Genomic DNA, 23107 nt, shown 5'->3' with positions numbered 1-23107 from the left:
GGGGGCGGCGGAGCGCGGCGTCACGTGGCCGGGGAGGGGCCTGCGCGCCGCCCGCCCGCCGCTCGGCCGCTGCCGCCGCCGCCGAACCCATTCATGAGGGCCGCCCGGCTCGGCTGCGGCCCCGGCGGCTCCCGAGGCAGCGGCGGCGGCTGGCGCCCGGGCCCCGCGCGCGCCCCCGGCCGGCCCCGCCCCCTCGGCCGCCCGCGAGCGCGCCCAGCCCGGCCGGTCCTCGCCGTCGCAGCCCGGCTGCCCCCTGCCCTCCGCCTCCCGCGGGCGCCGGCGCGGGCCGGGAGCCGAGCCGCCGCAGGTAAGCGGGCGCCGGGCCGGGGTTCGCGGGAGGGTCTCCGTGGCGGGCGGGCGTGCGTCTGCGCGCTGGGGCGGCGGGGTCGGCGGGGTCGGCGGCTCCGCGCGGGCGCCGGGCCGCCGGGCAGGAGGCCGGGACCCTGTGGCGGGCTGGCCGAGCCCCCTGGCCGCGCCGCCGGCGTCGTGGAGATGGACGGCTCGCGGGGCGGGCGGGAGGCTCTCTAAAGAATTCGGCGGCCCCGCCGCCGCCGCGCGAGCTGATGGTCACTTAGGACCCCCTCCCCCGGGTCTGAGGCGCGGAGGCTGGAGCTGCGGCCCGAGCCGCTCGGCGAGGAAAGCGCCGCCGGAGGCCGCGTCTCCATCTCGCCCCCGGGCCTGGGGGAGGGGGCCCGGCACGTGATCCACGGGGAAGCGGGGCCGGGAAGTTGCTGTTATTCCTCTGCGGCCGTTCGTTTGCCCGGCGTCTGCGCCACCGGGTTGTAGACCGGATCCTGAGTGTGAGTAGTTTTCTTCCCTCAAACCCCCTCCCCTCCGCAAATCTTAAATCTATAGCGAACACCTGACGATCCGGTTGATGGGAATGGCTTCTCTCTCAACTTCTCACCCCGGCGCATCATTATTTCTCCCTTCTCCCGGACGCATTGAGACTGTTCTCATTGAAAACTGGGGATGTCGTTTTGAAGGCATACTGATGAGAAACAGGACCAGAAAAACCACCCTTCCCTTCAGAAAGTGCTGGAATTCTGCATATTTGGAAATGCTCTGAAGGATTACTTAAATCGCTAGGCTAATTCAGAATGCACATTTGGGGATTGTTTTTCCAAATCTTTTTTTTTTTTTTTCTCTCTCTCTCCCTAATTGAAAAACAGTCTTTTGCCTTGGTGTCAAGCCAGCCCTGTTGAAGTTCTTTGCCCAGTAGAGATGCTCGGTAAGTTACTGTTTACTAAAACGTGGCCTGACTAGACGATACAAAGTCAGTTTTGAAATACGTTTTGACATATTTACGAATTATTTAGTGGCCCATAATGGCTTATATGTTGATGGTCTGATTGGGATTGTCCTCTGGCTTCGGAATGAAAAGCTCTACACGTGAAGCTGAGGTGGGAGCATCAAGGGGTGGGTTCTCGAGATTGGCCCACTGCATCTGGCCCCCCAGTGCAGCATCCTCTCTGCCTGAGGAGCAGTCAACCTCAGGCCACACTTGGCCAGAGTGTGAAAAGCAGGCCCAAGGCTACGTGTGATGCAGGTTTGGACCATGTAGGTGGCCGCTTCCCTCCAGTCAAGTGGGCAGTGGCTGGGGCTTATCAGCCGAAGTATCTCCAGGCCCAGATGGTGGTGGTGGTGGCCACAGGATGCTAGAAAGGAGACAGTAGGTGCTGTTTTAATATTTGATGGCATGGTTGAGAACCAACGGAGAAGCTGTATGCTTGGAAATGGGAGTGTTGGAAAGCCCTCTCACACTGCAGTAAAAGCCACTGTTAAGCAAGTAACAGGGTCAGCTGGGGCTCTGTGTCCTTTATTGCTGCATTCTTGTAGCAGTGGAGGTGCTCCTCACCCTGTGTGCTGGGGTTTGGGTTACCGACTGAACTGTCTCCTGCACTGGACTGAGCCTGTGAAGGCCAGATTGCGGTGGAGGCTGGCACCCAGCGCGGAGCCACGTCTGTGCCGTGAGGGTAGGAAGCCGCCGGCGGGGGGATCCTCGGCAGTGACCGGAGAGCCACGGGTACTTCCTGAATGAGTTTACTCAGCTCTCCTGAATTGTGAGCTTTGGATGAATAATCCTGGCAGTGCTGCTTGCTAGAGGTGGTTAAAGGTACAGTTAAGCTGACGAGCATTACAGTGAACATTTTGCAATGTTTAGTTGAAATATTAATTTTTAGTTTAAATACAGCTCGGTTCTCTGTGTCAACAGCTGTTTCCTCCGGGTACGCTTATTTGAATACGTATTTCCTCACACGTAGCCACGCGGTAACACGGGGCTGGAAGCTCTGTCTCCTTAGGAGGTGGGTTCAGCTGCCTCCCGTGGGTGCTTAGCAACGTAAGCCAGGAAGTGTTTAAGTCTGTCTTAAGTCTGCCCGCCTTTAAAACCCTTTCCTTTTGGCCTGGCCCCCAGCGGCTGTCAGCATGTGTACCTGTGTGCACGCCGAGTTGCCCATCGCCTGCTCGGCAGTGATCGAGGACCTTTATTTTGAAAGCCTGTTTTGCTCTGTTTTATCCCCTTCATTTGTAAATTGTTATACATCTGACTGAGCCCCAGAGTCCTCAGACCTGTCACTTGCCTTTGTGGTGAAACAGCTCACAGGTTGATATGTGGAGCCATCAGTTGGCAGAACCCTATATAAATTATGTCGTATTAAAACCTTGAGAACTTATTACAGGCTGGAACTGGCTGTATCTTGGAAATAAGACATTTGAATAAGAACTTGTCTTGGTGGCTTTGCTGGCTGGTAGCCACAATTTTTGGACTCCACCATCCCTGCCATGGGCTTGATTTTCAGTTTCAGTAACATGGTGTTACTACCACTAAACACTGTGTGTGTGGCCCCATACTCTTCAAGACACGTGTGGAGCGGAAGTCACCCTGGTGGGGGGTCAGACAAAGCCACTGGGTACCTCTAAGAGCCCATGGCAGCCTCTGCCAGGTCCCCCTTGGCCACCCTGACCAGACACCTATCCTGCTCTGGAACTCTGGGACTGGAGGGTTCTGTTCGAAGTTTCCATCCTATCAAGAGGGAAGGATAAGGAAAAAGACCCGTTAGGAGATAAAGGGTGCTGCAGTGCCAGATAAAGCCCCTAGTGAGACTTTGGGGATTAGAATGTGATAAACTTTATGGTTTTTTTCTTATTTGATTCACTGACAATAGTTTAGAATCTTTCTCCTCTAAAGGCTTTGAATGCTAAGTTCCAGTGATCCTGTTTGTCAATTTAGATTGGTTTTAAAGTTGTTACAAAGAAAGGAGCCAGAATTCATTCACCTTGTGCACCGTGACCCCGAGGTTCCAGCCTCAGTTCCATCTCCTGCCCTCACCTCACGCCCAGACAAGATGGGTGTGGCCTAAAGGCAAGGGGTTTATATGATTGTTAGCAGTGCGAGGCTTAAAGTTATTTTTAGCTTATTTAGGTCAAATGTATTATTTGAGAGACTACATAATGTAGGGGGGCAGCAAGAAAATGGTCTTTAAAAATCCATGTGGAATGTGCTGCCTCTTTTTGTAATCTTTGAATTTGGAACTTTATCATGTGGTGTATATGTCTGTGTGGTGTGTGTGTCTGTCTGCAGTGTCATCCATTTTCAACATGAACTACCCAAGTTAGGCTTTTCTATTTCTTTGGAGGAGAAACATCGGCTCGCAGAGAAGCACTCCTGGTAATGTCCAGGTAGCTGGTGGCTTACCTTTATCTGACTTCCTGGCACATTTGAACAGTTAAGTAAGTCTTTACTTCTGTAATTGTATGAACAGCAGCTGAGTCTGTTGCCTTTATTTCATATCTTTATTTATTTTTGTACCAATTCCCTTAATTGTGTAGTAGAAGAAATAATGATTGTCTCCTTAATTTTCAGACATTCCCTGTGGCCACTTGGCCCCCTTTGCTCTCTGCAAGTGTTGAACTGAGGGGAGGAGCAGGGAGAGATGGAGTGTTGGGGGGAGTAAGTAGGCAGCCTCAGAGGTTTGTCGGATTCCACTAGGGAAAGGACGATTTGAGGAGGGGAGGAGGGAGCATGGGAATGAATGGCCATGGGGACAGATCTGTAGGTTTAAGAGTGGCTGTGAAGGGAGAGGAGAGGAGGGGACAGACCGTCCTGGTTAACAGCAGAAAGAACTCTGAGCAGGTGAGCGAGCTGGGGCAGCCGTGGAGACCTGTATTTGGGGAGCTCTGAAGGTCTGTTGTACTTTCTCCCATTGCTTTGATTTTTACCGTTTTTGGTCACTTTTTAATTTGACTGTTACATGTTTTAAGTAACATTATAGAGAGTGTAAAGGAACGGGATTTGGAAGGTTTTAAGAAACAATGATTAAAGACATATTTCAAAGAGAAGAGATTCCAGTTTCTAGGTTTAAAAATTATTTGGTTTTGGTAATAATAAGTAATTATGTGACGAAGAGGAGAAGCTAAGGATGGGAAAAGCGTCCTTCAGAAACTCTAAAGCTGGAACTAGTGACTTTACTGCAAGAAGAGAGGCATTTGGTACCAAGTAGCTTCTTTGGTGACTGGATTTCTGCATTTACCTATTTCTGCAATACAGTGGAAGGGATACTTGTTGTCCTGTCTGTTTTTAAACCTATTGTAAGGTGTTCTCTTCTTAATAGAAAAAGTATCATAATTATAAACAAAAAATTTCACTGGTTAATCTGGAGTTGAAATCTACCTAACAGAGTTTTGTCTGCCCCTGAGTACACAGTGGAGTCGTACAGTGGCCAGGATGCTTCTCATCTGTTCAGTTCATTATGTGACATTTACTGCTTCTGGCAAGAGAGGTGTGTCCAGCTGTACCAGAGACGTGGTGTTTCATTCAGTCTAAAAGAGAGGTGTCCAGACTGCGAATAGCTCTTCAAAGGTAAAATCTATTCAATAAAGTCGTCTGTGAATTTTATTGTGTGATCTTGTATTGTTATCAGCTGTGAGACAGCAGAACTATCAGATGGTTAATGTGAATTAAGAACTCGTGTGAATTGGTCCTGCGTGATGTGGTGTGGGACTTTCCCCAACAGCTGGGTCTGTAAATCTGTAACCTTTGGGTAGTGTGATGTGTCTTTTTTCTGAACCGCGTAAGTTGAGGAATGCTTAGGTTTACGGGAGACCCACAGGGAATACAGTTTTTTGTTTTCTTTAGGGTGCTTTATAAGAGAATTGATCTTTTATTGTAGGGTTTTCTAACTGGCTCAACCAGTTTAAAAAAACTTGCCTAAGTAACATTTGAAAAGTAAAATTTTGTAACTTGGGGGTCTAATGTCTCTGTCCACTGAGACTCTTGGTCTTTGAAGTGGTGCTGACACCTACTTTTTAGGGACACTGAGGGTTTGTAAGAGGTGTTTAATGTTTGTAAAACCTTGTCATTATCATTACAGTTACATGATTGCACCTTTGGGCAAGCGAGGCATTATGCTTTACATAAATTCTCTCTCAAGAGTCATACAGCTTCCCTGCAATTTGGAGATAATAGCCCCATTTTCTAGGTGAAGACAGCGAAGTTGGAAGGGATTTGTCAGAGGCACGTGGCCGTGGTGGCCTTGCCCTCCGTCCATCACCCCTGCGGTTCCCAAGGACTGTAAGAATTCCTGTGCTTGTTTGACCTGCCTGGGTCGATTTTGGGCTTTGTTTTGACTTTACTAGGTAGAACTGGAGACTTATTCTTAATGTCGGCGTCCATAAACTGCTAGAAGAACAACGCCTGCTGCGTCGGAGCCTCGGTTTCTTGGAATCATTTGTACGTGCAAAACCAGTGGTGCCTGGGCAACAAGGACCAGCCGAGAAGATGGTGGGTGTGCTGGGCCTCGTGGCCCTGCCTGGCCCCGCCGTGGGGTGGGTTGTGAGGCCGATGTCCCCCCGCCCACCTTCCGCAGTGTGAGCGTCTCTGGACGGAGCAGGGCCGGAGGTTTAAGACGTGGGCCTGACTCCAGCTCTGCGTTGCCATCGGGCCCAGCCTGAGAGGCGGCAGTTGTGTTTAGCGTGGGGGAGGAGAGGGGGCTCAGCTGGACTCTGAGACGTGGGGCGTCAGCGTCCAGCACCAGCCCTCCTTCAGGGGTCTTCCCCACTGTGAGCGGTGCTGGGGTCCGACCTGCAGGCTTGGACGGGGGCCGTTGTCCCGTCGCCGAGGGCAGCCCACCGAGGCCCCAGAGCTGTGCAGTGCCCAAGTCTGAGCCTTTGTGAACCGGTACTCCCTTCCCTGGAGCATTTGACTTACTTGCTGGCCACATCTGCGGGAAGATTCTCCCTAGTGGAGTTTTAATGGTGTTTTACTTACTGTCAGTAAATGAAAGATTCGGTGTTTATCGACTCTTCCGTACGAGAGAACTCATTAAACAGAAACACATTCGTGGACCTTCAGGGATTCCCAAGTTCTCGGATACACTTTTGGTACTTAGTTTGCTCGGTTGTCTCATCTGCAACATGGAGATAGCAGTACCCACCAGTGGGCCGAGTCCCAGGGTTAGATGAGGCTGGTGTGACCGCGGAGCCGCTGGCCGCCTGGAGGAGCGGAGGCGGGTGGTGGGCCGGCTGCAGCTCCCACCCAACCGGAGATGCGGAGGTCTGGAGGCACCGGGCAAAGGGCAAGAGGGCAGTAGAACATCCCCCTTGCCCTGAAGTAGCGTATAGTCTTGCAGGGGAGTTAGGTAAGTCTGCTTCTGTGTACGCTGGGGTGGGGACTGGGAAGGGGGTCCCACCTGAGGGGCTGAGCGTGAGGCCAGGGAAGGGTCTTGGAGGGAGCTTCTTTCTGTGCTTCTGTTTTTAGCCGGAAAATACGATGTTTGGTTGAAAGATGCTTATGTCTCAAAAATACAACTCTTTCCTGTGTTTAAAATTTCTTCTTTGACTCAGAACTTTTACCTTTATAGTGTCAAAATAGGAAATAGACTTTTGAAAGTTAGCTATTCTGTGTATGTCTTATGTACAACGTATGTTTACAAATTTAAGCCTTGTGATTTCTACCATCCTTTTATCTCTGGCTGTGTGAATCTTGTTGGCCAGGCCTGCAGGTAGAGCCTTGTCTTTGTATCTAGAAAGCAGAGCTGTCTTCTATACTGGTACATATAGTGCAGGTGAATGCGTAACTAAAAGAAAAAAGATGCTGGTGCTGACTAGCTTACAAAGGCAATGAGTAAGTAACATTTTCTTGCAAGCTGTAATCATTTTCCTAAAAATTTCCATAGATTGTAAGACTACATGAAGTTTTATTCTCTATTAGTTGAGAAATACTAATACACCTGTAATTGTTATGGCAGCCCAGTTTTCCATCCTTTTGAATGCTGGTGGAGTCTCCTGCCCGTCTCCTTGCCACAGAATGGGAAAGGGCCTCTGGGTTAAAGCAGGTGCCAGCTCCAAGTGAATGAATGAACTTGGTAACTTCGTACAAACTTGGCTATTTCCTGGTTCATTTGTTTCGGCTTGTTAATGAGACAAACCTAAATCTCACAGTGACCACAGGTGCTGATGTTGCGAGCTGGAAAAGAGTTTTAACTAATTAAAGGAAAAACAGAACCCCACAGTGCTCGTATTTGCTGGGCGTTTATTTTTCTTTTCTCTAGTCGTTTTCATTCCTGTAAATAGGATTCTTTTTCATAAGACTGTGTCACATAATAGTCTTCTTCATCTTAAAATTTTAAGTGTATTATTTTTTATATATAGTTCAAATACTCAAGTAGTGCTTTGAGGTGTATGGTGGGAAGCACTAGTGTTTTCCTCACTGCTGGTGACTGCTTCCTGGAAGCAGTTCCTTGCAGCTCTTCCACCTGTTTCTTGTGGATTTAATTCCATGTTTGTGTGCTTATACTACAATAGCTTGGTTTTCCACTTTTAGACATTCTCTGTGGCTTTCCTCGTACTGGAGGTGAGGACTCATGTCCTGTACAACCCTCCTCATGCACGTTTCTTTCCGTCCTCCCAGTGTAATTGTATCATAATGTAGCTTCTCAATATTCCATGTTTGTTTTCATGACGAGATACTGTTCAGAACTAAGCATGTTGAGTGATTTTGTTTCTTCACCAGTCTAGACCTTTGTTTTCTCTGGAGTTAATTGTTTTGTTGGCTTATGTTTCTCAGTTCCAATCACATATTCAGGCCCCGGTGTCTGACAGCTACCAAACCTGTCGCCAGAACCCCACTGACCTCTCACCTGTGCTGGGTCCTGTCTCCTGGACATTCCTCCTCTGTCAGCAGGCTTCCTGCTCTCGATATGCGTGCCTCCTGTAGCTTTTTGAGAAAGGGTTCACAGAAGGTCAGTTCTGTGAGATTTACAGGCCTGGAAATGTGTTCCAGCCTCATACTTAACTGGTGGGCCGGCAGAGAATGCTGGAGGGGAGGTGCTTTCCCTTTAGAATTTTGAATTGTTACTTTAGAGAAATCGCTTTTTTTTTTCTTTTTGAGAATTCCTGTTTCTCTTCCCTTCCGTCCCCCTCTTTCTACCCTTTTCCTCCCTCCCCGCCTGTTTTTAGCAGCTGTATCTCTTTTTACACACCCTGCTCTCTCCTCTCCTGGTGGGCTGCTGCTTTGTGAGTCGCAGGTGGCGGGCAGGCGTGTCCCTGTCTCTGTGGGTCAGGAGGACGTGAAACCCCTGATGATGCTGTGGGTGTTTCCCAGGCCAGCAAGGCTTCACCCCCCCAACCCCCGCCCCAGGCAGACTCCGCTGAGCTGTGTCCTTGGGAGAAGCTGGGGCTGGGAGCCCCTGCTCCCGCTCTGTGTGGCCCTGCCCACGTGGGGTCTCAGTCCTTTGCCCCTAAAGAAACCCCGATCCTTTCCCGTCGGCGGCCACTCCTTCCTGTCCCCACGCCAGTGGCACAGGTGCCTCTGCATCCTGCGTGCTGGCCCCGGGGGAGCTGGGAATTTGGAGAATTGTGTGTTTGGCTCTGGGAGATTTCCGTGTAGTTGTCATGTTTTTTTGACGTGTCCCCACTAATGTGGGCTTTGGAGCCCTTCTGTACTTTCTGGTCCCCCTTATTCTCCTCCATTTTTCATTTTTTAAAAGCTTGGCCTCTTTCATTTCCTGTCGTTTCCTCTGATGGTTGTCTTACTACCTGCCGGCCACCTCTTGATATTTCCTTACCACTGTGCGTGGCAGAGCTGTCGTACCCAGTGCCGCAGGCTGGCGGGTGGGACAGACGTGTGTCCCCAGAGCTCTGGAGGCTGGCGGGTGGGACTGAGGTGTCGGCGGGGCCGGGTCTCCGCGGCCGCCTCTCTGGGGAGCCGGGGGCACTTGCTCTCTGCCTTGGGGGCTCACGGCGGCCTCCCCTCGAGCGCGTGTCCTTGTCCAGATTTCCCCGTCTTACAAGGAAGCTAGTCATACTGAGTTAGGGCCCACCCTAACGACCTCATTTTAAGTCGATTATCCCCGTAAAGATCCTGTTTCTGAATGAGGTACGGAGGGTCGGGACTGCAGCTTAGCATTTTGGGGACAGCTCGACCCGTAACAGTGAGTGTCAAGAGGGGAACGAAGGTGAAGTGTGGAACCTCCTGTGTCAACAGAGTGGTTATCGTAACATTTTTAAAGATGCTTTTAGTCACATCTGTCTTCACTGAAGACGAGGAAGCAGCTCTCAGGAAGTAGTTTTTAAATTACAACTGGAGATTTTTGTTCAGACAGTGACGGCTAAAATTTCCACTGGTTTCCTGAATGTTTTATGACTTAGTATCTGAGTCACCTCCTTTTCCACTCTTACTTTGTTTCTGAAGTAATTTGAAGGTTGGCAAAAGGCCTAAAGAAAGAGCAGCTGCAGCGTCTTGTGAGGAAGTGAGTCCTCGGCGAGTCCCGGCACACAGACATAGTTATGTTCTGTCTCCGTGTCGGTTATGCTCAAGCTCTTTTTCAGACGTGGCCTTCTTGCAGTTTGTGTTCTAAAATTCTGTCTTACGTTTCCTCGTTTAGGGACCCCCAATCTTTATCTAAAGAAGCCCCCTCCTGCCTTTCCTCCCTGCTCTCGTTCGTTTCCCTTGTAGTCAGTATCCCAGGCTAGAGTCGTGGGTTTCATTAATTCCTCTCCCCCCTTAGCATTAAGGTCTGAGCGCTGTGAGGGCAGGTGCCTCGGCAGCAAGCTGCCCCTTGACCCCTGCTCAGAGGAGAGCAGCACGGCACGAAGGAACGGGCCGCTCTTGAGCCCACCAGTGAGTGAAGCAGGCTTTATTTTCCGGTGTCACTTCCCTGACTTGCTGTTGCTCTTGGAGTCCTCCTCTCTTGTGCTGAAGTAGCTCAGCGCAGGTCAGCCTGTGAGGACACACCGGCGCAGCCTTACTGGCCTTCGCTTTGTAAAAGCTCCGCGAACCTAGGGCACAGCACCGACCAACCGCATGATGGGCACAGCCTCTCCCTTTACCCACCCAGATGTCCTCCCAGAGCTGGGAAAGGGACTCCCCTCCTGACAGCTGGAAGCCCTCCTGGAGTCCCCGCAGGTGCTGTGCAGAGTAAAGCAGCGCACGACGTTGGAGCTGTGTTTTAATTGGCGTTGGTGGAAGACTGTCCATCTCCAGTTTCCCCAGGACCCTCTGCCAACCCCGCTGTGGGATGCCTGGAGCTGCAGCGAGGTCTCTGCAGGGCTGCAGTGGAGTTCCCGTCCCTCGTGGTCGCCGTGTTCCGTTCCACAGAAACGGAGAGTCCCCGGCGGAGCAGAGAAGTGCTGAATTTGTGCTTCCTGATCTAAAGACTTCCCTCTGAGAAACTGGGGGGCTGCAAGTTAAGTGCAAGGAAGATGCATGGCGTTTGAAAAACCCTGTGTTACAGGAGCTGAGGAATTCTCCTGGTCACTTCTATGACGTCCATTAAGGGAGCTGACGGATTGGTGCTTGCATTTTTCTCTAATTATTGTGCTGCTCGTAGTGAGGAGGGCCCCTCCTTTCTGATGCCGTGTGCGAGGTTGTTGTCACCTTGTAACTAGAATTGTGGCCGTGACCCTGGGTCTCACCGCGGCTCACAGAAGGGTCCCTGCACAACGTGTTCTCTTGGTGCCCGAAGGTGGTTGCTGCAGCTTTGACCTTGCTAATATTCCTTTGAATTTCTGTTAGGTTTAGAAAAATACAGGCTTCCAAACATGAAGTGTGTGTGCTCATGAAGTATTGAACCTGGCCCCTTATGCAGCAGTTTACAGTCAGCCTTGGAATGCCTAACAAATGCAGAGAACTTGGTGCCTGTGGCAAGGCCTCTGTCACACCGGCGGTGCTTTCTGTGTGCAGCGGTGGGGAGGGGAGAGTGGGATGTGGTTCTGCTGTTCTGTGATGTGGCTGTGCATCACACTTGCCAGGTGGATACGTACGTACTGCCCCGGGACGTGAGCAGATAGCCATTCCTGTCCTGCAGCCTTGCGGTGCCTGCCGAGGTGGGAGTGATGGGTGGTGGAAATTGGTGGACATTCTTTATGATGGAAAATGCTGCTGTTTAAGTAACAGAAGCACTATGTTCCTAATAAATCCAGTGTACCCGTGAGCTCTCATTACCTCAGGTTCTTCATTCTTGCTTCCGTTAAACGTGGACAGGGAGGAATCCGTTCGTACCCCTGTAAGAATGTAACTGTGAATGAATGTGACTAAAAACACATGCGATAAAATGTGCTTTGCCCACTTCAGTGGCAGAATATGCACTTTAGTGATGCTGTCATTCTCAAAAATGTTTTGGAACACCCCTTTCTTTTTAAACTGCTTTCAGTCTTAAAATATACCTTTTTACGCCCAGCGGTGGAAACCCTTTACCCTTCAAGGTAGGCTCGGTTTTGGGAAGTAGAAGAAGTCGTTCAGAGCAGCATCTGGTGGACCGTGCGTGTCCGAGAAGCACCTCGTGCTGGTTGTGTGCTGCCTGGGTTGTGGCTGTGTAGTAATGATGCTGATTTGCATCCTCTGTAGCACCACATTTAATTTAAAGACAATTCTTTCAGAAAAAAAAGGAGTCCTAACAACATGCTGGGCAGTGGCTCATGGAAGGGGTTGGTTCACCCTGTAGCCCTCAGTGGTGACTTGGGCAGCATTCACGTTACGTGGGGTCCAGTAGCGCGTCGATGTGACCGAGCAGTTTTACGCCAACACCTGGAAGAAGGGGGTGCCTGGGGAAGACGCTTCCCTTCTCTTGGGGAGGCCAGTCTGATGGACGCAGCGGGTCTGGGAGTACCTGAAGACCGTTGCCTCCACCCCTAGGGCTCTTCTGACCCATGTGAGTCCTAGTGTGGCTCATCGGGGCTGGGATTTGAATTAGATTCATGCTATTTGTACAGATAGGCTGAAGGGCCGACCTCATGTGGATGGGCCTTAGTGATGGGGAAGTGGCACAGGAATCTAAAACAGAAAGATAGGAAGAGCTGCTGAGTGAAGTGGGAATTAGATCATGAGCCATTTGTTTACCTTCCTCACTGAGTAGTGAGCTCCGTGGTGGGGGCGGGGATCCCGGCCGACAGACATCCGTCAGGCACCTGCCTGCAAGGTCTTGAAGCTCTTCAGTGCAGAGCTTCCTCGGCTTACGATGGAGCTGCATCCTGATGAGCCCAGCCTAAGTCGGAAGTGCATTTAGTACACCTCACCCAGCAGCCCTCGCAGCGCAGCCTCCCTGCCCTAAACGTGCTCAGAATGCTTACAGCAGCCTGCAGTCAGGATCACCTAACACAAAGCCTGTGTTACAGTGAAGTGTTGACCATCTCGTGTAATTGATTGCATGCTGCCCTGAGAGTGAAGAGCAGGACGAGTGTCTGGGTGCAGAGTGGCTGTGGGTTAATGGTTATTGGACTGGGAGCTGCAGCGACCTGTGCCCAGCGTCACGAGAGAGGGGTGTAGGGCGCACCGCCACCCGGGAGAAGGCCCACGTTCCAAATCCCAAGTACGATTTCTACTGAATGCCTAGCACTTTCGCACATTATAAAGTTGAGAAATCGTAAGTTGAGTCATCGTAAGGTTAAAAAAAAATCACAAGTGGAATCATTATAAGTTGGGAGGTACATTGTTTTTTAACAAAAAGAAGGAAGAGGACTAGTATCTGTTCAGCACCTGGTGGCAGGTGCCTCCCCCGGAACCTGGAAGCAGTCCCCGCTTTGAGCTGCTGTGACCTGGCTCTCTGGAGGGGCCGTGGGAAGCTCAGGTCAGTGAAGTGTCGGGGTACCTGTGAGTGGGGGAGCTGGAATTTAAAACTGTCTGAATTCAGAGCCCAGGCTGTGTGCCTGCCTGGCCCACCCCACCCAGAAGCGGTGCATGGATACGGGCCGTGTGCTACCTGTGTGGACCAGTGGTTTGAGGCTGGAAGGACATCAGGTGAGGGGAGGGCGGGGTCGGAGGCTGCACCCTCCACACGCTGGGAAAATTCTTCTACATCCTCAGCACTTTTCTGTTTGTTTGGGGCTTGTTAGATAGTCGTCCTAGTGGGTCTGAAGTGGTGTCTCCTTGTGGGTTTGATGAGCGTTTCTCTAATGGCTAATGATGCTGAGCGTCTGTTCATGAGCTTATTTGTGTATCTTCTTCAGGGAGATACTTTTTCAAGCCTTTTGCCCACGTTTTGATTGGGTTGTCTTTCTCTTGTTAATATTCTTTACATATTATGGACATGAAACTCTTAAGAGATGTATGATTTGCAGGTATTTTCTCCCATTCTGTAGGTTCTTTTCACTTTGTTAATAAGGTCTTTGATGCCAAAAAAAGAAAAGTGTTAAATTTTGATGGAATCCAGTTTCTTTTGTCACTCATGTTTTTGATGTTACAACTAAGAATCATTAAGAGTTTCTTGTATTTACGTCTGTGACCTATTTTGAGTTACCACCTTGGCTAAATTTATTCCTAGATATTTTATTCTTTTAGATTTATTGTATTTGAGATTTTAGAAATATCTAGCACCTTAAATTTGACTTCCAAATTAAGTATTATGTCCTAGAAGTCACTATGGAGACATCTTGAGGTTTGAAACTAGGTGGATTAGGGTTTGAACCTGGATTTGACACTTCTAAAAATCAGCTGGTAACCTTGGATTATATCACATAATTTGTTTCTTCATCTGTAAAATATAGGGATAAAGCAAATCTGTCTTTCACAGAATTTATGTACATCAGAGATAATATATGCAAAGGACTAGCTCCAGAGTGTGACTCAAAGGTAAATACTAGGTAAATGCTAGGTTGCCAGCGTTGAGTGTTCTTGTACGGTTTCAATGTAAATACTACTGGTTTACCATACAATTTCTCATGAATTAATTTATCTTAAATCACCTTTGCTTATTTCTCTTCACATCCAGAAGTTTTGTGATGAAAGTTTACTTTAAAAACTTGGGTAAAATTAATTTGTTGCAGCGTCTAGTGATTCTTACACAGAGTGAACCTCCTGTTCCTCAGAGAGCCTTATAAAGTATGTTGAGTCTGGAAGAAGAAGAAGTGGTAGTAGAACGTCACGTTCATTTTTTGTCTCAGTGCTTTGTCCTTAGAAGAGGGGGCCCTTTCTTCTAGTGTTGCTGCTTTCGCGTGCCTCTGTGCTTTCTTGGATCCTGTATGTCCCAGACATTGTAAGGTTTAATTTTAGACGTATTACTAGCATTCAACCTCTCAGTAGCAAAGCTGACTTAAGTTTTTACCCTCTGTGAAGGGTGCGGCTGCTTCTGCTGTCTTGGAACTGTGTTCTGTGTGGTGTAGTGTAACTGTTGTCATGTGTACATCTGGGTACCTGCCGGTGCTACAATTTCTCCTTTTTAAAATACGTCTTAGGGGAACATCATATTGAAGTAGGCAGATTCAGTCTCTAAAAGACAACAATCTAAGAATTCTAATAATTTTTGTTTTAAATTTCGCTAGTTAAATAACGGAAGTTTCTAAATATTGTAAAAGTAAATTCCTCCAGTTACTCTAGAATAATGTGTTTTATTCTCGTAGAGTAAATTTGTTTCCGTGTGTTTTAGCCGTTGAACACAAATTGACCCCGTGTACAAAAATGTGAAATGCCACATATTCTGAAGGAGGGGAAGGGAAAGGGGGTGGGGAGGGAGGGTGGCGGGGAATGTGGTTGAGAAATGTGGGAGTTTGAAAAAGAAACAGAAACTAGGAGAGCAGACTTACCACAGAAACCCGGCGGGGCTTCCAGGCTCCAGTGGGGGTCCATTTAAGGGTACAGACCGGTAATTTGCACTCTCACAGTTTTTCCTGGGCAGATGACTCTCAGCAGCACTCATGATGGTCCTTTTTATTATTTTTTTTTTAACAGAGGTGCTGGGGATTGAACCCAGGAACCCAGGACCTTGTGCTGGCTAAGCACACTCTGTACCACTGCGCTATACCCTCCCCACACCATGATTCTTTATTAAAATGACAGTCCCAGCTGCTTGGGTGGTGTTTTCTTTCCTCCGGCTAATGCGATAGCAGGCAGGTTGTAGATGAAACACCAACACTGTGCTAAAAGCAGGGGCTCTGGAGTCAGACAGGCCTTGGTGTCCATCCTGGTGTCCATCCTGCCTTCTCCACGTGAGACACGAGCAGCTTCTCATTGTCGATGACAGTTGTGTGTATGAAGGTCAGTTGTCTGTGTCTTTTGTACACTCATCTCTTGAGATCCTAGTGGACTTACCGTTTGTATGAATTTTATGTATGATAGAATGTTTACATTTTCCCCGTGAAACTGCACATCCAAGAGATTATTGCTCAGTCCTGGTTTCTAAATTCTTAATCAGCGTGACGGTGGCAGTTCATTTATCTGGTTGGAAGCAGACGGCGGGAAGAGGACCTCCTAATTAACAGTATTTTTTAAATACAAAAATTGTAAGTAATTGTTTGGAGAAGATGTAATCAGAGCAACAAAATAATTGAAACAACCATCCAGGAAATCTTCAGTGAGAAATGTGCAGAACCAGCTGTAGGCGTGGAAATGCCTCTAAAGAGTCGAGGGACGTGAGGGAGTGACTGACACGGGGTCCCTACGAGATGCTCATCTCATAACTTGTCATAAATTTCGCCTGTTTTTCTCCCGATTGCCTTAATGATATCATCCGCTCCTGCTCTATTCATGTATTATTCGTTGTCATTTTCTTTGGCCAGTTTTAAGCCATCTCACTTTGACCTGGAGTGGAGAAGCCCAGCACGTGCCTCCTGACGCACCTGCACGTGGCCTCACTGTGTTGTCATATGCAGTGTGCTCCCGAAAAGTGTTTGTAGCAGAATTTGTTTCTAAAAGATTAAAGCACCACTCTCTTGACTGCTGCGGACCACCCAGTATTGTCAGTCTGGTGTCAAAATGTTGGGGAAAGTTCGACCTCAACGTGCAAGTCAGAGTTAGAGCCCAGAGGTTGCTCAGTCCCAAACTCCTTAGCCTGGGACGAGAACACTGGGATGTTCCAGGCCACGTGTACAGTAAACTTGGTACATTAAGCTGGAACTTGGTAGAAGAAGACTTTGACCAGTTAGTCTTTTTTTTTTTTTCCATATTAAAAAATGGGTACATCAGAGTAAAATGCAAAATGTGTTGACTTTTAAAGGTAAAATGTAAGTCTTCAAGACGATTATCGTTGGGAGAGTCACTTTAAGCTGGGCCTTCTAACCGCAGGAGACTCTACCGTTTTTTTCTCCTCTGGTCCTAGGAAGGCCTGTTTGTGTTTGATTATTCGTTCCTTCACAGCTCAGATGGAAATGTCACTGGCTGTGCTGTTCAGAGTTTGGGGGTTGTGTGAGGACACAGTGGAACACTGAACTTGAGTGAACTAGATAGTCATTATCCAGGAAGCAGGTGGACTACAAAAGTTTGGAAAAACCTCAGAGTGGTACCAGGAAGAATTTTCCCTTGGTTTTGAAGAAAGTGTATCAGTCCCTCTTGGATTGTTTTCATAGGCAAGCATTAATTATATGTAATTCCAGGTATGGAGAGGAATATTTCATACGCGTTTGTGTAGGCTGTGGTCCTTTTGTGTAAGTCTCTGTCATGAGTGGCATCGAAAATACAGAAATGCACCTGAGTTAATTCCTTCACTGTAGAACAGTTACGTTGGAGATTATGAATTCTTTGTAACTGAGGCTTTAAAAAATATTTTCACCGTAATTTTTTTACTAATCAAAACTTTTTAGTTTTCTCACCTCTTCATTGGTAATTCAGTAGAAATATGTTGCTATTCCACATTGTGACCACTGGGGGGAGTAGATTATTTTCATGTTTTGTGTTAAAAACAAAATACAACTTGTGTCATAAAGGTATTTCTGTTTAATCAATTTAGCCCAACTTCAAATTAGCAAGTTTCATTTTAGGAAATTTTAAGTAAATTCTTACATTTTCTTAAGAAGCTGTCTATACCTAGTCTCATACACCCATGGGGTTAGTAGTGGGAAAAAATAAAGGTTGCATATTTTACCAACATCATCAGCTGTGGAATCTGAACAAGATTCCGACTCTCCTGACCAGCGTTTTAGTTTTGTATCCCTAAGCTAGTCCTTTTGTTGGAAGATTGAAGTCTTGGAAAAAAGATTTCCAGCTTCCGCCTGCTTTTTTTTTTTTAAGGTTATTGAAGATGCTGTACGAAAATAAAATGTAGTTTTTCTCAGTACTCGACATTTACTCTCATCTTAGCCTGTAGAGAAAAAGTCAGACAGTGCATTAGCATTTTTCTTTGAAAACTCATATGGATGATTGAGAATTGTTGGTTGTGATTTTAACTTTTATTGACCGAGTCCGAAAAGCGCCACCATTCAAGTTACCAAAAGGTCAGGGCCCAGCCTGGGGTCAGGTGATCCACACGGGCCATGGTGGGAGGGGCTGGATGTGTCACCCTGTGGCGAAATTGATGTTTGGAAGATGAGCTCACCCTCTGTCTGGGCCCTGGTACACGCTCCCTGCGTCAGAAACGACCTGAGTCATCCGTCAAACCAAACAGTGACACAGGTGCTGGGACCTGAGGTGGCTGGCCTGGGCTGCTCGTTGTGTAAGAGGCATTGAGGTGAAGGTTGCCCTGCAGAGTTCCTGGCCGCCGACCTCTGCCCCTACCCGCCTCTCCCCTCCTCTTAGGCCTTTCTCCCTCTCCTGTCGACCTCCGACCCCTTCTCCCAGCCCTTCTCTGGGGCTTCAGCCTGGCATCACGACAAAAGCATGACCCAGAAGCTGGTGCCTGCAAAGTGGGTGCCCCAGCGGCTGACTGCCCAGCTTCTCTCTGGGCCTCAGTTTCCTCTCATTTAAGATGGATCAGGTTTTTCTCTGGTTTTGTTTTCCATCCACCAGCATATTTTCTCATCTCCTCCAACTTTCCCTCTTTCCCCTTCCTCATCTTCCTCGTCTTCCTCGTCTTCCTCCTCACCTCCCCTTCCCCCAGCCTCCCACGGGTAACACCCCAGCATGGGCTTTCTCTTGGTGCCATCTGTTGCCTGGTCTGGGACTACTGCAGGACATGGAGGAAGAAGTTTAGATTTTATACCTTGTGTAATATTTAGGCCAAAAAACCCACTTCCGTTCTGAAAGGAGGAGCTTGTGTCATGGTGTACATTGACTTGGGTTACGAGCACCCTGGGCCCTTCATGTTAGTGTCTGGTTGTCTGGGCAGCAGGCGGTGTAAATGTGCTGAATGCACAATACATTTTCTCGTTTCTAATTTTGGTGGAATTCTGTTTTTAATTTTGCCATTTAACCTTTATATTATGTGTACCTTGGTGGAATATTGCTGTAGTAAACATTACCAGTCTCCCCTTTGTCAGACATTTGGAAGTTCTTTGTGATGTTTAGTGGTAGAGAAAAAGGTTTAATAATGTGAACATTACTACATATTTGAGGATCACTAATTTATTGTTGGTGAATTAACTAAATACTTCTGTGGAGTGATGAAAACTCTTGTCATCCTCAGCTTCTCATTGATGGAGTTCTGCCTGAATGAAATTTTCCCTCCTTGTTCTTAAGATTGTTTCAGGGTCCTAAAGTTGTGCTGCAGTAGAAATACAATGGGAGCCACGTGTCATTTAAAATTTTCTAGTAATGTTAAAAAGTAAAGAGAGAAAAGCAAGTAAAGTTAATTTTAAGAATGTATTTTATTTAACTCAATACGTCCAAAATATTGTCATTTCAACAAGTAACCTATATGTAAAAAATTACGAGATTATTTCACATTCTGCTTTCATTTTGTGTGTTTACGCTTAACAGCATGTCTTCGTTGACATTATCCACATTGCACGTATAGCCACATGAATAATGGCTATTTGTAACAAACAGCACGGTCCTTGACACTGGCTTGAATAAAATAGTCTATTTTAATTTAAAAATTAATATATTTTGTGTGTATGTAAGTGTTTTAGGTTTTCAGAAAAACTCACTTGAAGTTACTAAATATTAACTTACTAAGAGCTGGAAAAGAAATACCAGGAATGTTTGAGTTGTAGTGTTGCCATGTCATTATATTATTATGTAATGGTACTCTTAGAGCATTACTATAACCAATGCTATGTGAACGCACAGTAACAAATGTTTAATATAATTTGTTCATTGTTTACAGTGTTCTACCGGCTAGCTCCCATTCGGAATTGTGGGAATGTATTGGGTCGTGCTAGTATGACAGAGGACAACATTCTAGTGATTGAGTTCTGTAAAGCATGTGTAACCTGGCTGTCTTTGGGAAGCTCATTGATGCTTAGAAAATATATGTAAACTATTTTCCCTTACATGAATAATTTATTGAAGATTACTCCTCCATATGTGCAGTTGTTTTTATCTCTAAAAATGAGGATGTGATTGATGTAGAGAATCATTAACTCAATCCGTGTCCCGAGTGATGGAAGCCGCAGAGCTGGTCGTGGGCGGGGCTTGGTACCTATCGGTGCAGACACACGGCACAGCCCGCCCCCGCCCGGCTTATCTCCTTCAGAGGGAAGGGGTTGAGGCGTTTTTAGCAAATCTTATTGGTAAAGTCATGCATGTATTGCTTTTTTTTTTTTAAGAACCATTTCCTTTCAGTTTTAACCATATAACTGTGTCTGCAAACAGTCTGCCCTCAGTTTGTCAGCAGAACAGCTTTCTGTTTTGATAACTTAGATGTGTGCCTTCATTGCTGAAAAAAGACATGCTGATGAACTAGTTCAGTTTTAAGATGTTTTACTTAGAAGAAGATAGTGAAGATGAGGAGGAGAAGGTTCCTGAAGGCTCCTTAAGTAAACCTGAAGGTGTTTACCCTGGAAAGGCCCCGGCTGGTCTCCTGGTGAGTTACATCCACCAGCAGCTGGCCCCTTCCTCCACCTGCGACGTGCTGACAGGAGCGGGTGGGACACCCACCAGGGAAAAGAGCTGGTGCCTTTCCTTTGGAAAATATAGCATCAGAATGAGTTTTGTTAAGTTTTAAATGTCGTATTCAACAGAAATCTTTGGCTACCTGCTCTCCCTCATGCACTCTACACTGTCTTTCTATCTTTTTCTGTTTGTTATTTAGCAAATAATAACTTTCTGCCTAGAAAAAATGAAATTGCTGCTTTAAATGGAATTTTTTTGAAACTAGGTTTCACATGAAATATATCTAGTTTCACATTCTCTTTGCATCTAAGTGTAGTAGTTGAGCAATAAAAAACATTGAAAATTCTATGGGTTTTAAAAAAAAATCTGTTTTTCAGATTTAGTGACTGCCTTCATCCAGTCCCTCCAGCCTCTACCCTGCCTCTGGTAGCCATAAGTCTGATCTCTTTTTCCATGAGTTTGTTTTGTGGTTTGTATTGTCCTAGCCATTTTGTTTTGAAAACTGAACTAATATTTTGAAACTGGCATCTTCTTTTGAGAATGTGACTGTAGTCTTTTTTTTCTCCTGTGGTTGCTAACAAAAAAGTGTGTATCTTGAAATATGTGGGGAAAATGCAAATTGTCTATTTTTTTTTTACCTGGAGCTTCCTCTCTTCTTACAAGATATAAAATAAAGCAAGTCATGTAAAATTGTAAGTTTTAGAAGTCTGCAGTAAGGAAACAAAATCAGATGAATTAAGGACAGTATAATTTAACTCTACCTTTTCCCTTAAAAATAATCTGAAATAAATGCAATGAGGTAAAGGTAGTTTTGAGAAAATTAAGGGCGTATGTACATTTTTAGGAAAACAAGTGTAAAATAAGACAGAAATTAGTTTCTAAAATCTGTGGCTCATAATCAGGTTGATTTTAGTTTCAAAGTTAAACAAATTTTTGTCCCCTTTACCTGTTTTTGTGCTTTTTGCATTTGGACCTTTTGGCAATCAGGTACTTGCTGGGGTCTTTTGACTTTGAATGGAGGTCTGGTGCACGGAGAGGGGTCGTTCACTTTTGAAATTTTCACTTAACAGTGTAGAGTGTATGTGTATGTGGATTCCTGCGCATTTATTGTAAACGTCAGAAGGGAGAGTGGTGAGTGTGGCTGACTGTAAAATGGTTTAAAAATTCATGCGGTGAGCAGCACCGGCACACACAAGCCAGCATCACAGGAAGAGTCCTGGTGCTTCCTGCTGCTGGTGGTGGCTTCTGGAGGGAGGGCGGCCGGGGCTCGGGCCGCACTGTGCCCACAGGTCCTTCTGCCTTAGTATTAGAGCATCAAGTCCCCTGAGTCACCTCCCAGCTCCAAGAGAAACTTGGATTTTCTGAGTGGCTGGTATTCAGGACACGCGATTTGCTATCTGCATAATAAGCTGTGCTGACCACGCAGGAGTTAGAATTTGTGACTGGTGTGTGTGGCGGGGCGAGGGGACACTCAGGGTCCAGGCCCTCAGTGACCCAGATGCTCCTTCCTGGTCACGTGCTATCTGGGCACACCTCTTTTTGAGAGATGAGAGTCTCCGTCGTGAAGGAGATGGCTTGATGTGCTTGGAGTGTAAATGTGTAAATCTCACAGTTTAAAAAACGTGAAGAAACTTTTGTGCTCAGTTAGAAATTGGGACTTTTTTTAAATCGTATTTGTAGAATTTTTAAACAAGTAAAGGTAATTCCTTTATTTGGTAAGGAAAAGGCCAAGTTATTTCATATTCACATGACCTTGAAGTTCTGAAATAATGTTGGCCTTATTTCCCCCCACTTACTTTAAATTACTTTAATTGCTTTTTTAAAATTAGGGCAGGATGTACTGCGGGAGCTCTTAGCCAGACTCATTCTATGACGTGCTTGTCGAGTGGAGTCTTTCTGTGCGTTCGAGCTGGAAGGGGCTGTACAGGCGTCTGGCTGTTCCTCCTGGAGACAGGAGCCCCTGCCCGGAGTGGCACCCTGGTCATGGGGCAGCACTGAGACCCCGGGAGGTGGCGCTGCTCCACCTGTGTTCCCCACACTCCCATCAGAGGACCTGCTGGAGTCCAAAAAGCTCCCTTTTTTCAGAGAATTTTGTGTATTTATGTTATTTACAACAAGGTGAAGTAACGTAAACAGAGGTAGAAGACAGCAAGTCACCCTGTGGGCGGGGCGTGTGGCTGGGAGCCAGGGCCTCGTGCTGAGCGGGGAGCCCCCACCCACCTCAGCCCTGGGACTCTGGGACTCCCCGACACCCGAAATCCTGGAGCAGCACAGGGTAAGTGGGTCCAGAACCACTTTCCTCCAGCATGGACAATGATCACAAAACTAGTAAAATATTTAGTTGCATAGAATTTCATTTCCTAACAGAAACGTGGTGATGTTACTGGTTAGGCAGTTTGGGGGAGTAAATTCCCCAAGAATCTTTGTTTTCACAGCTTGATTGCCAGATCATCCTGATGCCACAGATGAGCTCGGGAATTTGGGGGAGAGGAGCTTAGAAGCTGTGGCCAGAATTATGTCTAGGCTGTTTGAAAATTACTCATTATCCATTCTTGTATTGATGCCCCCATCTGTTTTCACAAAGGAAGGACCTGGAGGTGGCTCACGGGTAGCCGCACGCTGCCCCACAGCACTGTAGAGTGTGTGGCTGAACCGCTAACTTAGAGAAAGCAGAATCCTCCTCGTTCAGCTCGTACCTGTGGGGCCACACTGAGTCTGCTGCATGCTCACACATTTTTGGTTTGCAGTTACTAATCTGTCTGAATTATTTGCTACTCTGAGTTTGTGAGTAATATTAATTGGATGGATTTCCACCAAGTGACTGTATGGCCACTACATCTTTTAGTCTGCCTGGGGGCTTGGTCCTGATCACGTGTCTGGTCAGCTGGGCTGCCTCACCGCATCGACTAGGGTAAGCCCAGTGTCGTAGGTCTGATCCACGTGCTGGGCGGTCAGTTTTGTGCATAGGAGAAA

At 47.2% G+C, this 23107-nt stretch overlaps 1 protein-coding gene across 5 annotated transcripts in view; it reads left to right on the top strand.

The window, feature by feature from the left end:
• Positions 1-208: 208 nt before the first annotated feature.
• LPIN2 (lipin 2) overlaps positions 209-23107 on the top strand; it is a 70171-nt gene continuing 47272 nt past the window's right edge. Inside the window, exons 1-2 of one of the 5 annotated variants that reach the window (XM_064481556.1) lie at positions 250-307; positions 1173-1231. Coding sequence is in view for 1 of the 5 variants with exons in the window: in XM_010976489.3 (XP_010974791.2) it covers positions 19998-20105 (108 nt within the window). In the remaining 4 variants the exon portion in view is untranslated. Of the gene's footprint in view, positions 308-730; positions 801-860; positions 1232-19909; positions 20106-23107 lie in introns of those variants that run through there. The other 4 variants (XM_031439121.2, XM_031439127.2, XM_031439124.2 and 1 more) reach the window with 4 other exon arrangements.

Source organism: Camelus dromedarius, chromosome 32 (assembly GCF_036321535.1).
Source record: "Camelus dromedarius isolate mCamDro1 chromosome 32, mCamDro1.pat, whole genome shotgun sequence".
In the NCBI taxonomy this organism is placed as follows: domain Eukaryota; kingdom Metazoa; phylum Chordata; class Mammalia; order Artiodactyla; family Camelidae; genus Camelus; species Camelus dromedarius.
Note: the sequence above shows the minus strand (reverse complement) of the source record. Positions and strands in the feature narration are given on the sequence as shown.